The sequence below is a fragment of the Barbatula barbatula genome, assembly GCF_947034865.1.
Source record: "Barbatula barbatula genome assembly, chromosome: 20".
NCBI classification, from domain to species: domain Eukaryota; kingdom Metazoa; phylum Chordata; class Actinopteri; order Cypriniformes; family Nemacheilidae; genus Barbatula; species Barbatula barbatula.
Window position 1 is genome coordinate 15,833,337 of NC_136783.1, and position 21,646 is coordinate 15,854,982.

At 39.2% G+C, this 21,646-nt stretch overlaps 1 protein-coding gene across 1 annotated transcript in view; it reads right to left on the reverse strand.

The window, feature by feature from the left end:
* Positions 1-2,465: 2,465 nt before the first annotated feature.
* arhgef10la (Rho guanine nucleotide exchange factor (GEF) 10-like a) overlaps positions 2,466-21,646 on the reverse strand; it is a 100,157-nt gene continuing 80,976 nt past the window's right edge. Inside the window, exons 20-25 of the mRNA XM_079482983.1 lie at positions 19,165-19,376; positions 18,070-18,227; positions 13,190-13,332; positions 7,159-7,330; positions 4,541-4,663; positions 2,466-4,337 (exon numbers count right to left, since the gene is read on the reverse strand). Of these exons, the coding sequence (XP_079339109.1) occupies positions 3,817-4,337; positions 4,541-4,663; positions 7,159-7,330; positions 13,190-13,332; positions 18,070-18,227; positions 19,165-19,376 (1,329 nt within the window). The 3' untranslated portion in view covers positions 2,466-3,816. The remainder of the gene's footprint in view (positions 4,338-4,540; positions 4,664-7,158; positions 7,331-13,189; positions 13,333-18,069; positions 18,228-19,164; positions 19,377-21,646) is intronic.

The following is a 21,646-nucleotide window of genomic DNA, read 5'->3' on the forward strand; positions in this document are numbered from 1 at the left end:
ATGGAAACAAGAAATGTTTGGAAATTGTCTGTTTGTCAAATTTAGTGGAACATGTCCATAGTTAATGTGCTGAACTACACCGGTGTGAACTTGAGGGAATACATCCACATCCTTTTGTTTACAAATATAACTTGGTTTTAATAATTTGTCTAATGCAATCCAGTGTGGTCATTTTTGTGTAACATAAGGTTCACAAAAATATTCACAATAATAGTGATATCAAAATAATAGGTGTTTATTAAGTATTCAGTTGGTAAGTATTCAGTATGCATCCCAGTCAGGCCAGGCCACAAGTGTCTTTTCGGATGGAGAGGGCGCGTGCAATGATTGCATTTTTATCTATTTTCTGCATGATTCATCACTTTCAAAGGAAAGATTTTTACCAACCACTGGAGCCTTTAAGAAGCAGTGGTCAGTGAAGCCACGAACAGAGAAATGAAATGAACAATTGATAAACCTGTCAATTAGAAAACCGCCATTGGAATTCAGCAGCATCATTTCTTCCACTCGTTGAAGCTGAAAGTAAACAATTCATGGCTCAACTATTATCCTTCACGATGCAGACATTGAGCTTTCTCACGGGTCTGATTGCTGTCAATGTTAATTCATACTTTTCCTCCTCAACCGTTTAATTGCTGGTTACAGTGTCCTTTTCATTTCTAGCTCATCCTAATGCAGACTGAAGACTGAAGCGGCTAAAACACAAGAGAAGTGTAGCAAGAGACTTGCATTGTCTGTATCAATTGTTAACGTCAATGTTCTTAACAGTTCCTTTTTTTTTAAAGAAACCAAGTGTCACAAGCTGTTCTGAAAGAACATTCATCTTCATGTTCTGCTTTGCCTTGAGCGAGCAAGCAAATATTTCCTAAAGCTTGAGGAGAGGTTATATTCACAGCTGTGTTGCACGATAGGCAAAACTCTCCCCGGGAGGGGCTAATTGAAATCTTTAGTGGAGAAATATGCACATCTACATGTATCTGCTGTTTGTGACTGTTTGTCAGGCGAAACGCTTGCACTGCAACCTTGCTCCTTTGTTGACTCCTTTGAGGCAAAAGTATGGTCGGCGAAAGGAATATTCTGTTGCGAAATTCAGTTTTAAATTGCAATTCAGCACTGCTGCACAATTGCTCGAATATGAAGTCTGCACTTTTCCATCTTCCGCTCGGAACTGCACGACGGTTCTGACTCAGCATGTGTGTCCGTGTGATCTCGGTTGTCTGAGACTTTCCCCACTGGAATATTTCACGAGGGTTAGCAAGAAATGAGTAAATGACTTGTGCAAATTGAAAAGCAATTTAAATAACCGCTGCAGTGTCATGCTTTTTTAGAAAGATGAACTCTAAAAACTGGCAGAGTCAAATTCTGTATTGGAGTCACATCAGAACTGTAACTAAACTAATGTAATCCTGAACTCAATACGCTGCTAAATGACTTTATATAACCTCAAATTCACTCAAAGTCACAGAACTGAAGAATGAATGTTGCAAGAGATTTTTAGTAGTCACACAACACTGAGTGCAAATAACATTGACCTTAATGGTAAATTTGCAGAGTATTAGAGGCTGCTTTCAACTTGTTTGATGTTTCCTCCTCTACAAATAACATGGCTGGATGGTTTTCTACTAACAAAACTTCCCAGGAAAACACAAGCGACAAACAGTAAGCACAGCTGTTTCACACAACTGTGATCTCAAATCAATTTGATGGCAAATCACACTCAGTCAAACACCCTTAATGTTGTAAAACTACCCCAACACGGGTTTAACTGGGATTTCTGTTGTGTATCCGCTTAAGGCTGATGTTCTGTAGCCAGCAGACCATCCAGTAGGACAGGGATGAAGAGATCTAGCAGAAGCTTCGGTGTGGAACTCTCAACCCAGAACCTCTATTTCACTCACACAGCTGTGTTTACACCATTCATGAACCATCTGAATGCACCAGATCGTCCTTGGGTTTTAAATAAAGCTTTTCCACTGAAATGACGTCTGTGCTTTTGCATTTGGGAAACAAAAACAAAGTGAAATTAAGAGCGCTCGCATTACAAATAATTAAAAGTAAAAAAAAAACGTCTTGCAGAGCTCAGAACTCTGTTTCGTAAAAGCGATCATTTTCACATCTGAGATGTTCTGGCGGTAGCATTGAGTTACTCGCTGTCCCAACACGCATCAATTTATTCAGTTCTGACCTTTTATTACAGCTTCTGGGCTTTTCCAGTGTGGCGTGTCATTTAATGCAGCATGCTTATCCAGAATCTCTGAATAAACTGTACCAAATCACAAGGATTTTCGCCTTTCCGCAGGTCAACAAGAGATGAAAAAATGCAATGGCCTGCATACATTTGATTGCTTAGCAGAAACCAAGACTATTCAGGGCTTGCAGTCCTGTTTTGCACATTTTAGACTTCATACTAATATTTGCAATGATAACAGAGGTTTACGATAATAAAAACACGTTAACACTCCTTTACATGAGTAAAAGACCTACAACTTTATTAGCCAAAAACAATTGCTTCAGTGCACAAGGAAAACAAATTAACATTATATGGATTAATAATGTACAATTGACATTATTCATGTTAACTTCCACTTTAAAATGTCATATTCAAATAATGACTAACTATTGTAAACACCATTATTATATTCAGTTGCATATTATGACCGTCATAAATGTTTTATGTGTTAAAATGCAAAAAAAAAACGTTTAGACAAAAGCTTGCAGTACCAGAACAAATGATACATTTCACACATTCATTATGTTACATGCTGTGAAAAATCAATGATGAAAACATTGGGATGAAAAAACTTTTTCTGAAATATCTGAATTTGTTAGTTTATTTTCTTAATAAACCAAATGATTCAGTTATGTACAAATATACATGTTGTGAATTCAGCAAAGGCTCAGTAACATCTGAAAGATGGGTAATTGTTCATTGAAGTCATATTTTGAAGTTTTAATTCTAAGTTAGTTCTAATTAATTATTCATTAATTAGCTTGTACCAAAAAACAATGTATTCCCTTTATAACATGTATCTGGAACAATTTCTGATGGGTGACTGTTGAATCTGTATAAAATATCAAACTAAAGAACACAACTGCAGATCACAGATGCAGAACTACACATATATAAGCAGTGAATATCTCTTCAACAAGACCAAATAAACATCAAAAGCCTTGTAGATCCACAGCTTTCCTGTAACCAGCGATGCTTGTATTTGATCAATACCAGCAGCTAATGAATCTGCTTGTTAAGTAATAGCGAGTTTAAGCAGATGATTCAAATTACTGCCATATGGTGAAAATGTTTTCAGGTCATGACTGAGGACAAAAATGTTTTTGGGCTTGAACCCTATCATTGTAACATTTCGAAACCGTTTCGTGAGGGTTAACACTCACAGTTCTGACCTGACCGGACTTGACTTTCAACAAGAATCGTGTGTTCACACGAGTCACAGGCTGAGAAAAATATCAGCAAGAAGCAAAGAAATGCCTTTCAATTGGCTTTTCACGTTCCACTGATACGAGACGCCAGAGAATAAAGAGACCCCTCAGCAGCCCTGTAAGCGTGGTAAATTCCAACTAAAATTATTCATTAAAGGTTCACATCAGGTTGACCGCAGTGAGAGATGTTAAATACAGGAATCGGGAACCATCAAGGGTAAGGAAACACATTCCTGCTACAGTGACCAATGAGAGATATTCTTTTCATGACCTTGTTTTCTTGATAGCCCCAGACATTTTTTTCCCTATAATAATGTACGTTAAATCCTGAGACTTTCATTTTGTACCACCACATACTGTATGTGAAGTTAACGTCACTCAAACAGTAAGAGGAAGCTGCCATATCATAAGAGTATTTTCTGTGCTGGCACCCTGTGAAGCTTCTTTCAGTCTATGAAAACCCCTCCCCCCTGAGATCACCGCTGCCGAGGTAACCCGGTCCCTCCTCGCCCCGTACCTCACGCAGGGCCCACCCTTGACCCACATTTCCGGGTCGTCGCTGAATTCGTAAATGGAGCCGTCCTCTAGACATTCTAAAGATGAGTGCGAAGGTTCCTCCCCTCGTGCAGTTAATGGTCGTCCAGGCAACCCTAAGGTTGAGCGGAGGCGGTACTGTAGCAACATGCCCCGCCCCTTTGCTTTGCCATCAACGTGGGTGGAAATACAAGGCTGCTGGAGAGATTCCTGAGAGGAGTCACTGCGATCCTCCGTCCCACAAGCAGAATCAGTCCCTTCCACCACAGAATCTCGCTTTAGAAGATTCGGGGACAAAATGCCGGAAATGGCAACTAAGAAATCCACAGGTCCACAGTGAGCGTTGAGAGACATCATTCCTTTACCTATACCAGAGTAAAATACATGTTCAGGTATTCTGCAATACAGTTAATGTAATCAAATACAGTATTATGCTATACTGTAATTTACTGTTTGCAAAACAACGCTTACTGGTATTTAGTTTAAAGAAATAAAAATGTATTTTGAAAATGACTTCATAGATTGTGCGAAAGTATTTATGCATCATGATGCACATCCACCTCCATACCTGTAATTTTTGGGATACCCTCCAGTTTGGGCACAGGCAGGGTGATGATTATGCCCTGGGCAGTGCCCACCCACAACAACCCCTGGCAAATCAGCAGACTGGTGACTCTCAGGCTCTTCTGACCTGAAAAACAGGCAGTCCTACTGAATAACCTTCTTCAGTCGTTTACTATTTAATGTATTTTTCTAACTTTTGAAAGAACAAATCGATCTGGTGAACATAAAATAAGCACTTTGTTTTTCATCTACAATCATTGTTTCTTTAGAGACTCGGCACACTGCTGATTATTTCACCCTTCCGATTGTTCTTCGCTCATCATTTTTATGTGACTGGTCAATTACAGAAGTGTAAGCACGTTGTTCAACACTGGGCAAGAGACCTCAGGGATAAGGTATGAAAACATTCAGCTGGCTGTTTAGACAGAAAGCAGCAGGAAGCATTTAAATGACTATTCAAAGAACTGAAATCCCTGACCTGGATCTTTTCATCATTTTAATGATAAAAAATGGGGAGAAACATTACAGCATCTCAAAATCTTCGCCGAGTCTGGATGGTGGTCTCACGCTCAGATCAGGGGGTCTGCTTTGCATGAACAACCAGCAAGTTGATTCCTATGGTGTTCTGTCTTTAGGTTACTACGGCACTTAGGGAAACTTTGGCTAATGTGTAAATGAAGTATTTGTAGCGTGACAGTTATTTGGCAGGAAACCTCTGAAGGTCACATAAAAGCAATGGCGTTTGACAAAATGTCTTATTAAAAATGTCAGGTCTCCTGTTCTGACTAACATATACAATTATGCATTTATTGCCTGTTCAAGAATGACGGCTTACATAATGGATTGTCATATAATGACTACATGGATGCTGAAGAAATAGGATGTAGAAAATTGTAGGCTTGAGGGGAAATATTTTATTAATATGAGTAATAATAGCACATATTATTATTGTTATTATTATTATTATTATTATACAACATACAAATAATAATAACAAAAGAACAATATTATATTAATATAATTTTAATATCGAGTTACTATAGTCGGCAGAATATTTTATTATTATATTACTTATTATTGAATTGATAATACTCTACTGACTGGTAGTTGAAAAGAAGTCGCAAGTAACTTTTCATTTGTAAAATACCTCAAGTGGACTATCAAAATAAAGTGTATTTTGATTATTAATGGTATAACTGAGAAGACATATTTCGCTCCATACTGAAGCGTTTGGTCTAGTTCATGGTGTATAAAGAGGAAAATGCAGAAACTTTTGACTTTGAAACTAATGAATTCACCATTCATCATTTGGGAACACACCGGAAGGATTAGAAGGCCGTTGATCTGTGATAACCATATCAGCTTTCCTATATGTGATGTCTGTGGATTTGCATATTCACGAGAGCCGACGGTATGGGAAGGAGACGTCTGCCAAAGCTTATTTTCGCTTTTGTGCTCTGTGGACTGTGAACCTTCCTTCCGTTACCTGCAACTGCAGCTCAGCAAACTCGCGCTACATATTTAAACGCAGCTGGCCTGTCGAGTTCGACAATCGCCTCAGGGTCACAGAACTTTCTAGACATCTTAGCCGCAACCCTAGTCATTTCTACTATAAATGTCTTTAAAAATACAGCTGTAACTTTGATCCGCAGGTTTGATGTTCTTGCTTGTTGTCATAAACTGCGAGGTATCCTTTTTTTTTCCTCCGTTTCTCGAGTGCTCTAATGAGACGCGGCTGTAGCAGGGGACCAGCTGACATTAACTTGCTCTGGCTAGTTTTTGAAGTCTGATGTAGCGCTATGGGTTTCTGTACCGCCTTCTTTCCCTTCCGCTTGATGGCAATTGTCTGTGACAGCTGAAGAATCTTGTTTTTTTGGCTAAACGCAGACGTTGAGTTCAAGTGAAATCAAACGTTATTAGACAGACTGAAAGAAGTTATTCTGCTCCGGAGAATCTTGCAAGTTACTGAAGCAACACCACCTATATTTCTCTTTACATAGCCCGATGTGTGACATGGAATTGCACTGAAGTGTCAATTTGCTGTGCAGATATTACACCATTCACAAACCAGGCTCGTCTGTGTCCTGGCTTATATAATGAGTGTTTACAAAAGCTCCTTTCACAGAGAGCAAAGACAATGCTTGATCTGATAAATATCTACCTGTAAAGGAGAGATGGAGGATTCAAAAGAAAAAAGACAGCAACATTTTAGAGGACCTGCTGTAGGAGATAAAGACGGCTAAAGATGATCGCAGAGGGAACATGGACAATTTAAAGAAAAGAACAGGGTCGGAAAAAGAACCGTGGAAAACGCCGGCACATCACCAGCATGCCACGACTCATGACAAAAGTGTTGTCATGGCAACCTTCAGAATGAAAAGCATCGTCTGTGGTGTTTTGCCGTCATTCTTATGTGACTTTTCCCGCCATTAACCCCAAAGCTCCATTACTGCTCAGCGGGGTATTAAGTTAGTCACTTATTCACGGCTTGTCCCCGGAGAGCCGGTCTACAGGAACCGTTCAAAGAAGAACAACTTAATTATTACAACTGTATCATGAAAAGTGAGGTACAAAGACGGAAACAAACATGAGCATTTTGTAGGTGGACTGAGAAATCCTTACTGGGGTTGTGAAATGAGGAGGGTGTAGAAACATTGATCTCCTGCAGGTGCTCCAGTGTCTCCGTGTGGAAGAGTCGTATGGAGGAGCCCTCTGAGAAGGCCATCCATACGCCACCTCCGGCTCGTACCATGTGTGCCACGCTCACCATTGGTTCCTGGTGAACCTCAAATCTCTAAGACAGGATAAAAAAGACAATGAGATAAAAGTTGGGTTAAAATGCTAAAGCGTGCAATTTCTACGTAACTAGCAGTCAACATAAAAGCAAAACAAATGACAGCTCGAAACCCTTGAGACAATACACCACTTTCTGCTTCAATATAATCGTATATAATTAAATAACTTACTGAAATTGGATGCTTGTGGGAACATTTTCATGATCAAGACTCATTAAAAGTGTCATACATTTACAAATTCTTAAAAACAGTGACATTCTCATAATTTTGCTTAAATACGGCGGTGCACATTTTAATTCACATTTATTCACTGCTATTCCAACAAATACTCATTCCCAAAGGAAATATACAAGCTATTTTATCCTTAATACTTAATTCTCACTAAAATAGAAAGAAATTCTGTGCACGGCTCTGCAATAACGCTTTGTGGAAAACCATTGTAACTTCTTGTCTAAGGTCCAAGATTTCATTAAAGATTTTGTTTAAAAAACAAAATCTCTCTCTATACATCTCGTCTTTTCTCTCATTTGCTTTCTCTCTGTGTTAACTCACAAAGAGGGAGTCGTGTATTTTTGGCTAAACGCAGACGTCAAGATTCAAGTGAAATCGAACGTTATTAGACAGACTGAAAGGAGTTATTCTGCTCCGGAGAATCTTGCAAGTTACTGAAGCAACACCACCCATATTTCTCTTTACATAGCCCGATGTGTGACATGGAATTGCACTGAAGTGACAATTTGCTTTGCACTAAAATAGAAAGAAATTCTGTGCACGGCTCTGCAATAACGCATTGTGGAAACAATTTTTTAACTTCTAATCTAAGGTCCAAGATTTCATTAAAGATTTTGTTTGAAAAAACCCAACAAACCTCATATTTTTAACTAAAAATAATAAATGTTGCATAAACATTTCTCTGCCCTTATAATGGTAATGCATTAATAGGTGAAGTCATGAACCTGAGACCAATGAAAATCGATGAGCAAGAATGTTGGAACATAACTGAATACAGCATGACAAAAACAATCTGTTACAAAGCTCTCTTCATTTCTCTCTCTCTCTCTCTATATATATATATATCTCATCTTTTCTCTTGTTCGCTTTCTCTCTCCATTAACTCACAAATAGAATATTGAACTGTAATGACAAAGGGCCCATTTTATCCCCCTTTATTCTTGATCCGTCTACAAGGACTCCTCGCGCGTGTCTGAAAAATATTTTCAGAACAGAGAGCGTTCACCCACTTTGAAGTGTGAACGTGCTACCATAAATGAGATCTTGTTTAGCGTGTCTGACGTCTTGTTTTCATGGATCTTTCTCAAAGTATAAGTGACTTTATTTTATGTTATTGCTGGGAGTCAGGAGCCCATGCTCAGATCTGGAACAGGTCATTTTCACCTTATTGGAAGCTAGTCGTGAAGTCCACATTTCTGCAGGAACTCTCTATAATGATGAGACATCTGTGTTACTGGCAATTTAAGGTTATTTGTATCCCTTTATTCTCAAGAGTACATAGTGTGCCTGTATAAACAAAACCTAAACATTCTGTTCGCGAAGAAGTTCAGAGCTCATTTGTGGTAGTCTGTGTACTAGACAAGGCACAACCCAACTTGGGTTGGCGAGGACAGCAGTGTTTTCCCCTTGTCCTGGTTGTGTTGTTGCATTGATTCCAGCAGAAGACCAAAGGGCTTTGTCAAAACCAAACTCTGGGATGTGGCTTCCTGGGACACCATGGGGTTTAGCCTGTGGCCAAAATGAAAGTAGCGAAAGACCATTTTTAAGGTCAACTTGCATTGAACAACTTCCAGCCGAGCGACAGATTTGTCTTATTATTTGTGAATTGGACTACAGCCACACTGTGTTTGTAATTATTGGCCATTCAACTCTCTCTGTTTATGTAAAAGTGTAGCACAAAATGTGCACCTTTTAGTAAAAAAAAAATGTTCTGTACCTGAAAAAGGGGGGTTTTTGGAGTTTTTGAAGGCTGATGAGAAACAACACTGAATTTGCTGAGACTATTTACACCTGAATCATAACAATCTGCCTCCACCTGTTTCTTATTTGTGTAATTGACTTGTCAAAAACATGTAAGAAAATGCAACACAAGCCAAACCATATGTCAAAACACTTTAATAATATATTATGTTGTGTGCAAAGGGTAAATGAGGAAAACATGTTAAAACAATGCAAATCTGTCCTAGATAATGCAGTCAGAGCTGCTCATTGAGCTTAATTCACTATACCGGTCTCTAAGGGCCTTAGAATGGACTCTTTTTGTAACAACTCCACTGTTGTCACCCACAATAATATCCCAAAGATCCACTCTAATAGTATAAACTCTTAATAAAGAGCTTTGGGGTCCTATTGACAGAAATGCAATCTAACATACATAACTATGTGTTTTTATGATCTTAGAATGAGCTATTTCTATCTACATATACCCGGGTGCCCTTGCATGAAATGTTGTTTCTACAGTAGCCCTAAATGAACAAACTGCTGTACAGAGTGTGTTTTGTAAATACGTCCTTTGGGAAAACAGCGAAAACCTGACATTAGTGCTACATAAGGGGGGTTGGAGTGAGCCGTTGGTTGCAATGTGCAACCTCACCAAAGGATTTCATACACTGGACCTTTAAATATTTGTACATTTTGAAAAATGACACATTTCCCTCATGCACACCCTGTAAAATAATGCGGGGTTATTGTCAAACAAGCGCTGGGTCAAACGGGGACAAACCCAATAGTCAGGTTAAATTAACCCAGATAATGGTTTATTTTGACACAACAATGGGTTAAACCAACCTAGCATAGGTTTATTTACAACACAACGGTTGGGTAGTCAATTATAAAATAACATATTTTTTGTTCCCTCAGAACAATGGAATAAAAAATACTGCACATATGTTGCAGGTCATTTGTTCTAGATCATACACAGATCAAACATAGCCAAACATACTGTGTGAACAGAAACAGTACAACAAAAATACTTACACACAACGCTCTTCAGGTACAACTTACAACCTGTAATACATTAAGTACAGACAATATTTCTGAAACATCTGCTTTTGTCATTGAATAAATATTGTTGATTGTGTAAGAGTAACTGTAATATTAGCGATACTGTAATGTTTAAGTTTTCATTTGAGTCTCTGGCAGGCCAAAACTGCCTCAAACACTGCAGCCCTGGTGGGAGGGGGAAACACATATTACGCCTGTTTAAAATCTCTTCATTGGCTTCAAACAACTTAATTTGAAAATGTAGTAATTGGTTTCTAAATCCTCAACAGCTCTTAATAGTCTCTGTTTTTTCTAGTACTGAAATTCCTGCTCTTCAAAGGGTCAGAACTAAGTATTGTGGGGATCCAACATTCAGTGTCGATTGTTCTCAGCGATCTACGTTTAAAGAACCTGTCCGTAGATCTTACAAACAAATTTTCAGGACATTTTCTAACACAAATCTGTTTAATTTCCTAATTATATATACATTTTCTATGTCTTATACTTATCGCTTTGTAATGTGTTTGTTCTCTTCCTTCACTCTTATTTAAATATATATTTAAAGAAGGATTTTATTCCGTTCAACAATACACAACACCCTATACATTTCCCCATCAAAACTCAGCATCCCGGTAGCGGGCACGAGGGCCACACATCACAAAGGTTTCAATGACTGGAAATGGAGTTACTTTGATTTAGAAGTGATTCACAGCAAAGCCGTATCAGAAAACAATACACCCCCCTTCCAAACACCTTTTAAAAGTCCACGGGGAAAGAGGAGCCATTTCATGCCCGATCCTCTAATGAGGCATGAGGGAGCGGCGCGTCTTATCGAGGGTTTGCACGCGGCCCCCTGAGGTCTGTGGTGCTATCGAGGAGCCCCGAGAGCTCTAACGCACAGTGAGTTCTTAAGTCTGGGGTTGAGGCAGATTAGTAAGAGAGGGTGAGGTGGGTGCATGAGACAGTTCTTTACTCTGCACACTAGCGGACAGGGATTAGCACCTGTTTGCGTGCCCTTGCCAGCGGGAGCTTCTTTTGTTTGAGATGACTGAAACTGTCTTTGATGTGTTCGCTCTTTTAATTGACTTGGAAGTGGGTGCATTTGCTCTCTCTCTCTCTTTCACTTTCTTGTTCTCTGTTTTTGCTTTTTTACTTTCCTTCAGAAACAAGAATGGAAGAACTGTGGAATCCATAAATTACCTAATCATGTAACTTATTTTGTGAAAGCATATTGCGATACATCTCAGCCGGGTGTTAACACGGCCACACAGACCCATCATTGAGTCCGAGTCTCAAGCGGAGACAGGGGTTGCCCTCGCCGCGTCTTCTTTAGATACTACATCGCTACATCACAGCGGGAGAGAACTGTTCTTCACTATCAAAAGGGGCAAAGCACAGCAAGCTTCCATGTACCACATAAGCATCACACCTAACCTCTCATTAGTCCTGTATAATAGTAGGTGACGTGGAAAAGCAGTGCTTACGAGAACATTATGTTAGGCATCCTCTCATTTAACAGCGCGTGGGCCTCTGCCTTCTTTGTAGATCGGAACAATAGAAGCAGAAGCGTTTCTGCATGTTTACAAGCCTTCTGCACCAATAGCCATCCAGCTGCCTCAAACCAAGATCATTGATTCGGGTCAGATGAACAAGACAACACCGCACAATGCGGCTTACCTAGATACAGCTTGCGACAATCAGGGTAGAGAGTTGAATTCTTACAGTCCCATTGCTTATCTCACAGACCACAACATCATGTGACTTGTTGCAAAGCGGCGTACAAAGGCAGCAAACTAACAGTGTTAGAGACGCCCCCCCAACTTCCTCCTGCTGGTAGGCCAGCACGACTCCACAGGGAAGGGGATACAAGGTAATCAGCGGAACAAAAAACAGCACTGGCCCGAACTGTGGAGGATCAAGCTAAACGCAGCAGGGTCCCACTCACCTACCACTAGCACAAATCTCTTCTCTGATGGGCGCATCCACAGAAATCTCAGAGGATGAAAGAGATGTTTGATTCTGGAGATAAAACCAAAGAATGCAGGACTAAAGGAAGGCTCAGGGTTATGAACGCCTGTTGGGCAGATCCCCAAGGGTATAACTTGAGACTGAAAGATTGAAAACTGTGTTTACACCCAGTATTGAAGGGATAGTTCTCCTAAAATAAAAAATTCCGTCTTCATTTACTTTAATGTCATTGCAAACCTGTATGATTTTCTTTCTTCTGCAGAACACAAAAAAAGATATTCGGAAGAATGTTGGTAACGGAACAACATTGGTCCCTATTGACTTCCACTGCATGGACACAAAGTCACAGAGACATTTTCTCATAAGTTTTAGATCTAGGAAGATCTACGAGATTTCTCATTACCTTTCATACTTAATAACGCAAAAATTTGAGATCAAGTCTGTAGTTATCTCAGAGACGTCAAAACTGAATAATTTAATATAAACATACAATTTGATATGAAAATTTTTTTTGCGGTGAATGAAATCACAAAATCAGAGACCCGCCCATCAAAATCACATGAACTGGACACAGGAGACCCAGTAAAGAGGAATGTTACTACAAGGTTAAAACGACAATCTGTCTCACCCGACCATTGAAACAGCCACGACAGATGTTAATAGCAGGTTTAAACAGGGCTGACAGAGCTTTTTACTCATCCTGTGTCATTCAAAATTGTGAAAAGAAACAAAAATCCCAAAGGAGGTACCTTGGCCACAGATAGCAATGAATTGCTCCTTTTATTGATCTTCACACACAAGCTTATTTGTCAGCCAGCGCTGGCCATGTTCCCATGAAACACACAGTCTCTGCTATTTTGAAGTCAGTTGTAAATGTACATCAATGATAAGCTTACCTGCGTGGACAGACTGGACCTCTGAACCACAGTAACTGTGTTTGCACAGCTTGCCCAGACAGAGTCCTCCAGAGCTAGCAGCGTCCTCACAGGAGCTGGACCAACTTTTACTTTTCTACAAGTGTCTGGGTTCCACAGTTCCGCTAAAAAAAACAAAGAGAAATAGAAAGTCATTAAAAAAACAGACCAAAGGGGACGAGACCTTTCTGCTCTAAAGACTAAGGTGTCTACAATTTGTGGTAATTTTGGCTTGATCTGGCCTATTTTGCACTTAGGTACTTAGACACATTTCATTTAGTGAAGTCAGAGCAGAAACCCAGAGCTGAAAGTACATGGGTATAGAACACAATGTGGCTTGTGAAATTACCTCGCTTCAAGGCAAATCATTAATCCTATCTGGTGGAACATTTTAATATGGCCAAAGATAGTCAATGTTAGTAAATTAGCATGTTATTTTGCTTAAAAACAAATGCTGCTAATAGCAAAGCGACAAAAATTTGCTGCATGCTAATGCTTTTGCCCTGAGCGAGCTACTCAAAGTAATTTGGTTTCATTAAAACGCCAGAAAAAATCCTTGTGTGCGCAACACAAATATGCTTAACTGGTGGAACTGTATTTCTGCCTACGTCTTAAAGGTGTTGTGTGTATTCTTTTGGAGGATCTATTGACAGAAATGCAATGCAATACAATATACATACCAATATCTTCAGACGTGTATTGCAACATAATGAAGCGTTATGTTTTATTAACTTAGAATGAGGTATTTCTATCTACGTACACCATGGGTCCCCTTGCATGGAATTAACCATCCTGTTTCTAAAGGAGCCCTAAATCGACAAACTGCTCTACATTGTGTTTTGTAAATCTCATTTGGCAAAAATGTGTGAGATCATCTTTGTTCTGTGTCAGCCACCGTAGTGCTTTGAAAGGGTGGGTGGAGTGAGCCGTTGTTTGCAATTTGCGACCTCACCACTAAATGCCGCTCAATTTCCTACACTGGACCTTTAAAGGGAAAAAACGTAAATTGTGATTTCATGGAGACTTCAATAACTGTGGCGTGTTGTGTTATCCACAACATACATTCCAAAGCTGAAGATTTTTCTCTCCTTTGTGTTTAAGAATACAAATGGCTTTGGATTTTAATCACAAGCCCTGCGTTGTAGCCACCATGGACACCATTATGCGGTGGATTACATATGGTTTCTCTGCTTCCCCCCTTACCATCACAGTACATTAATGAAGCAAAATTAAAGAAGGAAGCACAGCGAGCCATTTAATTAACATTTCCAGTTGTTTATTTCTGCCTTTGAAACTAGAATGGCTTTACAATGACTTCCGACATCCTCAGGTTAATTGCGTGCCATATTCCAAATGTCAGTCTTCCAACGTTATTTTTTGTTTATGCTTTGAAAACATCCCCACAGCCGTTCATCCTCACATGAAGGTTCAGATCTGCTCAAAGCGCAGAACCTTCAGGGAAAAGGAACTGACTGTATCTGGACAGTGGAAGCATCTGCAGCCATTTGCCATGTCTGAAACGGTTTCCTCGTTCACACCTTCACTATTCCCTATAAAGCGAAGGACATTTGAGTCCACTATATGGGGAAGAAGTGAATGAAATGAGTGAGTGAGTTCGGACACTGACTTATATAGCATATGTCTGACAGTACTGTCGGAGTAGTTCGACATAAACATAACAATTAGCTTTGTGTATTTTTATAAAATACTTTTTTTTTTCCTTTTTATATTTAATGTTTATTGTATAGACATAAACAAACGTTACTGCGCATGCACACTTTTGTGACCCCCAACTGAACGTCCAGTACACATTCAAAAACAATAGAGTGCCTGTATATTATTTCTGATAACAACCAAAAAGAAACCAAGAAGAACCGTTACTTGGCTAAACTTGTCTCTCCAATATTTTGATTTAAGACTCCGATACCAAGCTCAAACACTAGATGTCAATGTACCATACGGTTTGTTTAAATGCGAACGAACTACATTTTTATAAAATGAACAACAAAATTCAACAAACGTTTATTTAATACAATTATTATACAGTAAAGTAATAATACAAATTAATATTAACATAAATTAAATAAAATCTAAATAGTTATAGCCGATTGTTAGACACTATTGCCAAACACAAACTGGAAGTTACCTGGGGGTCAGGCGCACATGCGTCCGATGAAACTCTGTTAGTTTAAAATAGAGTACAAACAACTCACATTTATTTGCAGGCATACTTCCATTAATTCCGTTTCATAAAATGATTTTATATATATTTAAAATAAAACTGCTGTCCATCACATTCATTTAATCAGCTTATTCTTTAAAAGTAGAAAATAACTATCAACCAGAACAAACGTAAGGGTGTCACATGAAAATTAGTGAGTGAGCCAGTATACATCGAATGTACACTCAAAATCAAGGTGCATTGTGTGTAAAAAAGAATGTAGTGTACAGATATAGGGTAAGAAGTAGTTCGCTAAGGTTTCGGACACCACTGCAAAATGGTATACCCGATATTGTGCACTAAATAGGAGAAAGGGTTCCACACAGCATATATTTTACTGCTCTGATGTAATAATGCACTTAAAGCAGCAGAAGAAATCTGTTTCCTACGGGAAAGTTTCTTATTGCTTGTCGGTGTATATTTACTTTTTTAATTTACGTACTTTCAAAGTTAGACACCTCATTATGATCCGTCTAAATGCACACTGCTGATTATCCTCACAAAATGAATCCGTCTTAATGTATCCAGGGAAGAAAACCCAAACAAAATCACCCCGAGCAATTCTGCCCTACTCACACTTCTCCTTTTCTCATGTGAGGCACTAGAGTTTATTACACTATTAACTGTTTTGAGGGCAATGTTTTACTTCATAGAATAATAAGACAGTTTTGCTAAAAAAGGGAACTGGATTTCCCCTGTACTTCCTAATTTATAATAAGAATAGTAATATTCAATAGACACGGTGCATGTCGGCATAATTAATCTTACTTTCCACTTCGGTGGATGTAATTCCTTGTTGACAGTGAGGTAAGTAGCAAAATGTGATAAAACCATTGTGCGGAAGGCGTCAGCTTCGCACCACCCCCACCGCGGCCCCTCGCTATCTATCACGTCTCCGACTGCTTGAGTTCTGCATGCTCACCCGTGCCCTGTCGTCATTAGGCCACACTTACTTACGGCAAATAAATATGGCACCGATGCGGGCAGAGGACAGACTTGTGAATCGCAAATTGCTTTGAAGGTAATCCCGAATTCATCGGCTTTCTATCTAACTAATACGTACCCAGAACAATCGTATCATCCCTGTCTCATCTCTGAATGCATTCAGAATACATGACAGAACTAATATCTCTCACATACTCACTGAGGCATTCAGCATACAGGGGACGGGAAAAAACAGGCATGGATGTTTGAATGGAAGGTTGATGAAAGAGCAAATTGAACATGGGGACTATCAGATGCCTTGGTACTATTAATTCGATTTGATTAGCTTTTCACTCTATACAGTCCTTTTCATTTGGGAACATATTAATAATTACCCTTCTTAATTATCCCACCCATTTGGTGTTTAATCCCATTAGTGGGGAAAGAAGAAAACACTGAACGTAACTGTCCGGTTCTAATGTGATACAGAGAAAAAACAAGCTAACGGGATAAAAATAACACAATTGTCTAAATCCGTAACTGCGCCTTCAATGCATAGGGAAAGGATGGGAAAAAACACAACAGAAAACGTAAACATCCAAATATCCTTATGTGAATTATCAAAAGCCTATAAAAGTGTTGACAGAAGGGAAGGATATCTGTTAATGGGAATGAATCACTGAATCTCAGATGTTTCTTCTAAAATTGCTTAGAGGAAATAAAAATAGATCTTTTTTAACGATTGTTAAAATGCATTACAAGTGTGGAGCTTTAATATCAATATAGATTTTCTAAGTAATATAATCTGGATTTCTGGAAATGTTGGTATCACTTTACAATACTGTGATATTTTTTAACAATAGTTAATGCATTAGCTAACTTGAATAAACAATAAACAATACTTCTGCACCATTTATTAATATTCATTCATGTTAATTTCCTTTACTAGTACATTAATAAAATCAAATGTTGTTGCTGTTAACATAAGTTAATGCACCATGCACTAATATGAATAACTGTATTGACATTGACTAACACTAACAATGATTAATAAATGCTGAAAATCTCAATTGTTCATTTTAATGTTAGCTAATGTTAACCAATAGCACCTTACTGAAATGTTCTACTGAAATGCTTGATTTCCTATTGAAATCTTTAATATACATTTTTCATTGCAGACACGATAGATATGAACTCGGTTTCTGAAATGGAGACATTTGTGATATTGGAGAACTGAGATCTGAGATGCTTAAGTTGCTCCTTTCACCTCACGAAAATAAATGTGATATTAAAACAAACTCATCTTAGTTTTTCTTTCTTATCGAAACGGAAGTCATAATTCACTGCAAATTTTGAAATAGGTTAAAGTAACGATCTCCAACGACAGTTTTTGGGCATTAAGTTAGTAGCTGTGATTTCCAAACGGAAAATATCTAGTAAATTGTTTGTGAGATACAGTGTATACTGGGCGTGTAGAAATGATGCAGGTGTTCTGCTCTGCTTCTAGAAAAACAGAAAAAGAGCTTTTGCCGTCCTCATTGTTTCTTTGCTTTGGGCTGGCTCCTTTATACTGTGATTCCCGCTTGGAATTCATGATAAGCTGGATTGCATAACTCTAAAGCAGGAGCTTCTCAGATGCACCTCAGTGTAACCGTATAACAAAAAACATCCACTCCACAGCGATATAATGAGACATCAGTGTTTATGTAACTCGCACCTCCGTCATGTCTTTGGTACACCATCAGCATTCCATCCCGCAGGCCAGCAAACAGGAAGTTTCCCGAGTGCTTCAGACACAGGACTGGACAGCCCTCTGGGTTACGCAGGGTCAGAAGACACTGAGCGGCCGTCTCCATGCTGCCGTACACCTGGATGCTTGCCGAGAAACACAAAATGCTTGCATTGAATTTTTTCAGTTTTTACAATCAGTTATTTCCATTTGCATGAAGGCCGTTTCCGAAACCCTTCACAAGTGATTTAACTTTCGTCTCAAAATCACAGTGATTTCTGAGAGAAAATTATCATTTAATTTGTGCCAAAATGATTGCAGTTCCATTTCATACTACAAAGGGAAGTAAAACTACCTGAAACCTGTATCCTGTTTTATTAAGGTATTAAACGTATGCCATTTTATACAGAAAAGGAAGCATATAACAAGGAAAATGCTTGCACAGAATGTTAAAAGCTGCACAGATGTGACACATGCATTAACACTTAATTACAAATGTTTAAACATGAAATGAATACATTATCCTTATTTCATATTTAAAACTGCGATGAAACAAATAAATGATGTTGCCACATTCGCCATAATTTTTATGTTTGTGTTTTTATTAAGATATTCTGGGACATAGCTGTCACCTGTTATCATTGTGTACACTGTTAAGGCTCTCCTCCATTTCCATTTAATTGTCTCTTAATCTCTTCATCTCTTCTGATTAATAGTTTACATCTCTGTCCAATTATTCACCCCACTGCTCTAAACAAACAGCTGTGATATTAGTTCTGGCTGACAATAAACAAGCGTCATGAAAAAAAAAACTTTCATGTATAACTGATTTACACAAAATCAAAGCACCTTTAAAGCCGCTTTTAATTCTAGGGGCTGAGATGATTCAGAGATGGCATCATTTAATAGTTTTCATGCACCATTACTTCTCGACACAAACACATCCTCGGAGCTGCCCTTTAGACTGTTTCACAGTACTGTAAACTGTGGCTCATTATTTATCCATTTTTTGTTCTGACACACTCAATGACCTTCCCATCGCTCTAACAAATCTACTACAGGAACACCCAAGTAACATTTTACCTTCCATCATCGAGACCTGCACAGATTGTATTTCCGACTCCAGTGGGGTTGTAAGGACCGGTTTCATTGTCCTCTGAAGGCGTGGGCTTCAGAACGTATTCCAAACACCACACTCGAGATCCCATCTGGACGGTTTTCACAGGCCGAGGCGTGGGTCGATTCAGGGAGAAGATATCTACCTGGCCTTGAGTTGAATCACCTCCAGCGGCTACCTGCAAAGGAAACAATGTTTAAGTTAAAGGTTCAGTGTGTAATATTTTGAAAGGATCTATTGTCAGAAATGCAATATAATATACATAACTAGTTCTTCAGAGGTGTAAATAGACTCTACATAATGAAGCGTTACGTTTATATCATCTTATAATGAGCTATTTCTATCTACATCCACCGCAGTTCCCCTTGCATGGAATTCGCCAGGTTGTTTCTACAGTAGCCCTAAACAGACAAACTGCTCTACAGAGCGCGATTCTCTAAAAACGTGACCTCCTTCGGCAAAGAAGTGAAAACGTGACGACATCTTAGTTTTGTGTTAGCCACCGTAGTGCTTCGAAAGGGAGGGGTGAGCCGTTGGTCACAACCTCACCACTAGAGGCCAAATTTCATACACTGGGCCTACATTAACATTTATTCATTTGGCAGACGCTTTTATCCAAAGTGACTTACAAGTCGTTTTTTATAGTAACAAATTACTGCAGCCTTTAAGAATCCAACCAAAACCAGTTTAATTTAAATTTAAAAAATAGCTGTGTGTTCTAACATATAAATGCTGAATATTTTAATGGTAGATGTTTGACTACTGCATTGGCATGATGCAAGTTTCCTCGTCGTATTTACAGCCCATGTGAGTTAAAACTAAGCACCTATGAGCAAAGATGGCGGATTTCAAATCCTGAACATCTGGGGGTTCCTGCACCACAGCGAGTGCCATTGAGATGAATGAGAACACAAGCTAATGGATAGCTCCCTCTGGGCAGACAGACAAAGCAAAAAGAAATAAAAGCAAAAGCAGAGAGAAAATGGGGGGGATAAAAAAAAACATTCTTTGGCTTCTTGCTTTTACTTACAATGTGGAGAACCGCGCTAATCCGATTTCAAATGACACAGACCTCTTTCTTTCCTATCCCGTGTACTTTAATACTTCCTAGCCCTGTTATTGTATTTCTGTTGGCAAGTTAAAATCATATATCTGGGCTCTCTGCTTCATAATGTCTCGGACATTCACACGCTATCACCCCTAATGCATTCTTAGTGTCAGCTCAATAACTTCAAACATCTTTCAGTGAAACTCTAGGGAACTTTTCATCACCGAAGAAGAGGAAAAGGTTGGGCTGAAGAGACGTCGTTGAAAGGCGCTGAGCTGTTTGACAATGGAGGGTTTCCTTTCGGCTGATGATTGATCGCCTTCTTAAAACAGTGACTAAGATGACAAACTCCATCCCCAGTAAAATTACATGCAGTTGACAGAATACGACTTCAGCACACAGCTGCTTATAAATCCATCTACCGGTGTCTTGCCTCAGCTGCCGATGTAGGTTAACCCCCATGCATTCCCCTACACAAGGGCCTGGAGGTACTCTAAAATTCAAACTCTTGTAACACATTTGGATTGTGTTGCATCATAAATTAATAATCTGTTTTGTATTAGTTTTTTTTCATTCTTGCACGGTTTTCTCGTTGATTTATAGTGCAATGGATGCAACCCGCTCGCCGTTAGAAATGAAAAGAACTGATCAGCGTCCAATCATACTGTATGTGCTGCACAAATTGGCGCATCTCTCCTTGTGCGCCACTAAACTGCTCCAATTACAAAATATGTTTGAAAAGAGGCTTCAAGAGGAAAATGCAAATCCAGCTCTGTTCGTTCGAAGGCCTCATTATAAATGGTTTTTGTTTAGAGGCGATAATTTATGATTACCTTAGGATACTAAGCAAGTAGGCTCAGCCGAGTATAGTTTAATCATGGCGAAAATAACAGGAATGCAACGGCGGTGAGGGAGAGAGGGATTCTGCCGGACAGCGGAGATTAATTCTCGCTCTGAGTCATGTTATGTGAGCAAAAGGCACAGGCTAAATATAGTCTTTGGCCTTCCCGTTTCTCCCTCCAATTTGCATGCAATCATTTGTCTGATTTGTATCAGAGTGCAAGATCTGGATGGCTAAGGTCTCGTGGGCCGGGAAAAGCAAGGCGGTGCAAATAAAGGCCTGTTGCAACGGCGCACTGGGAGATAGGAAGGGCTTATCTTAGCTTGGAAATAACCGAATCTTCCTGCGTCCTCGCTGCTCATCCACAACCTCCGGCAGACCTCGGTTTCTCACGAAAACGTAAATCCACGACGAGCTGCCCCTCCTCTTTCCATTCGATTTCTCCACGGACTGGGTTGAATTACAGTTCCTTGACAAAATCATCAGTACTTGTTTAGAGGAGTGAATATGTGGAACCCTGCCTTGGATGCCGCGCTGTTTTCTTGCCGGAAATCTGTGA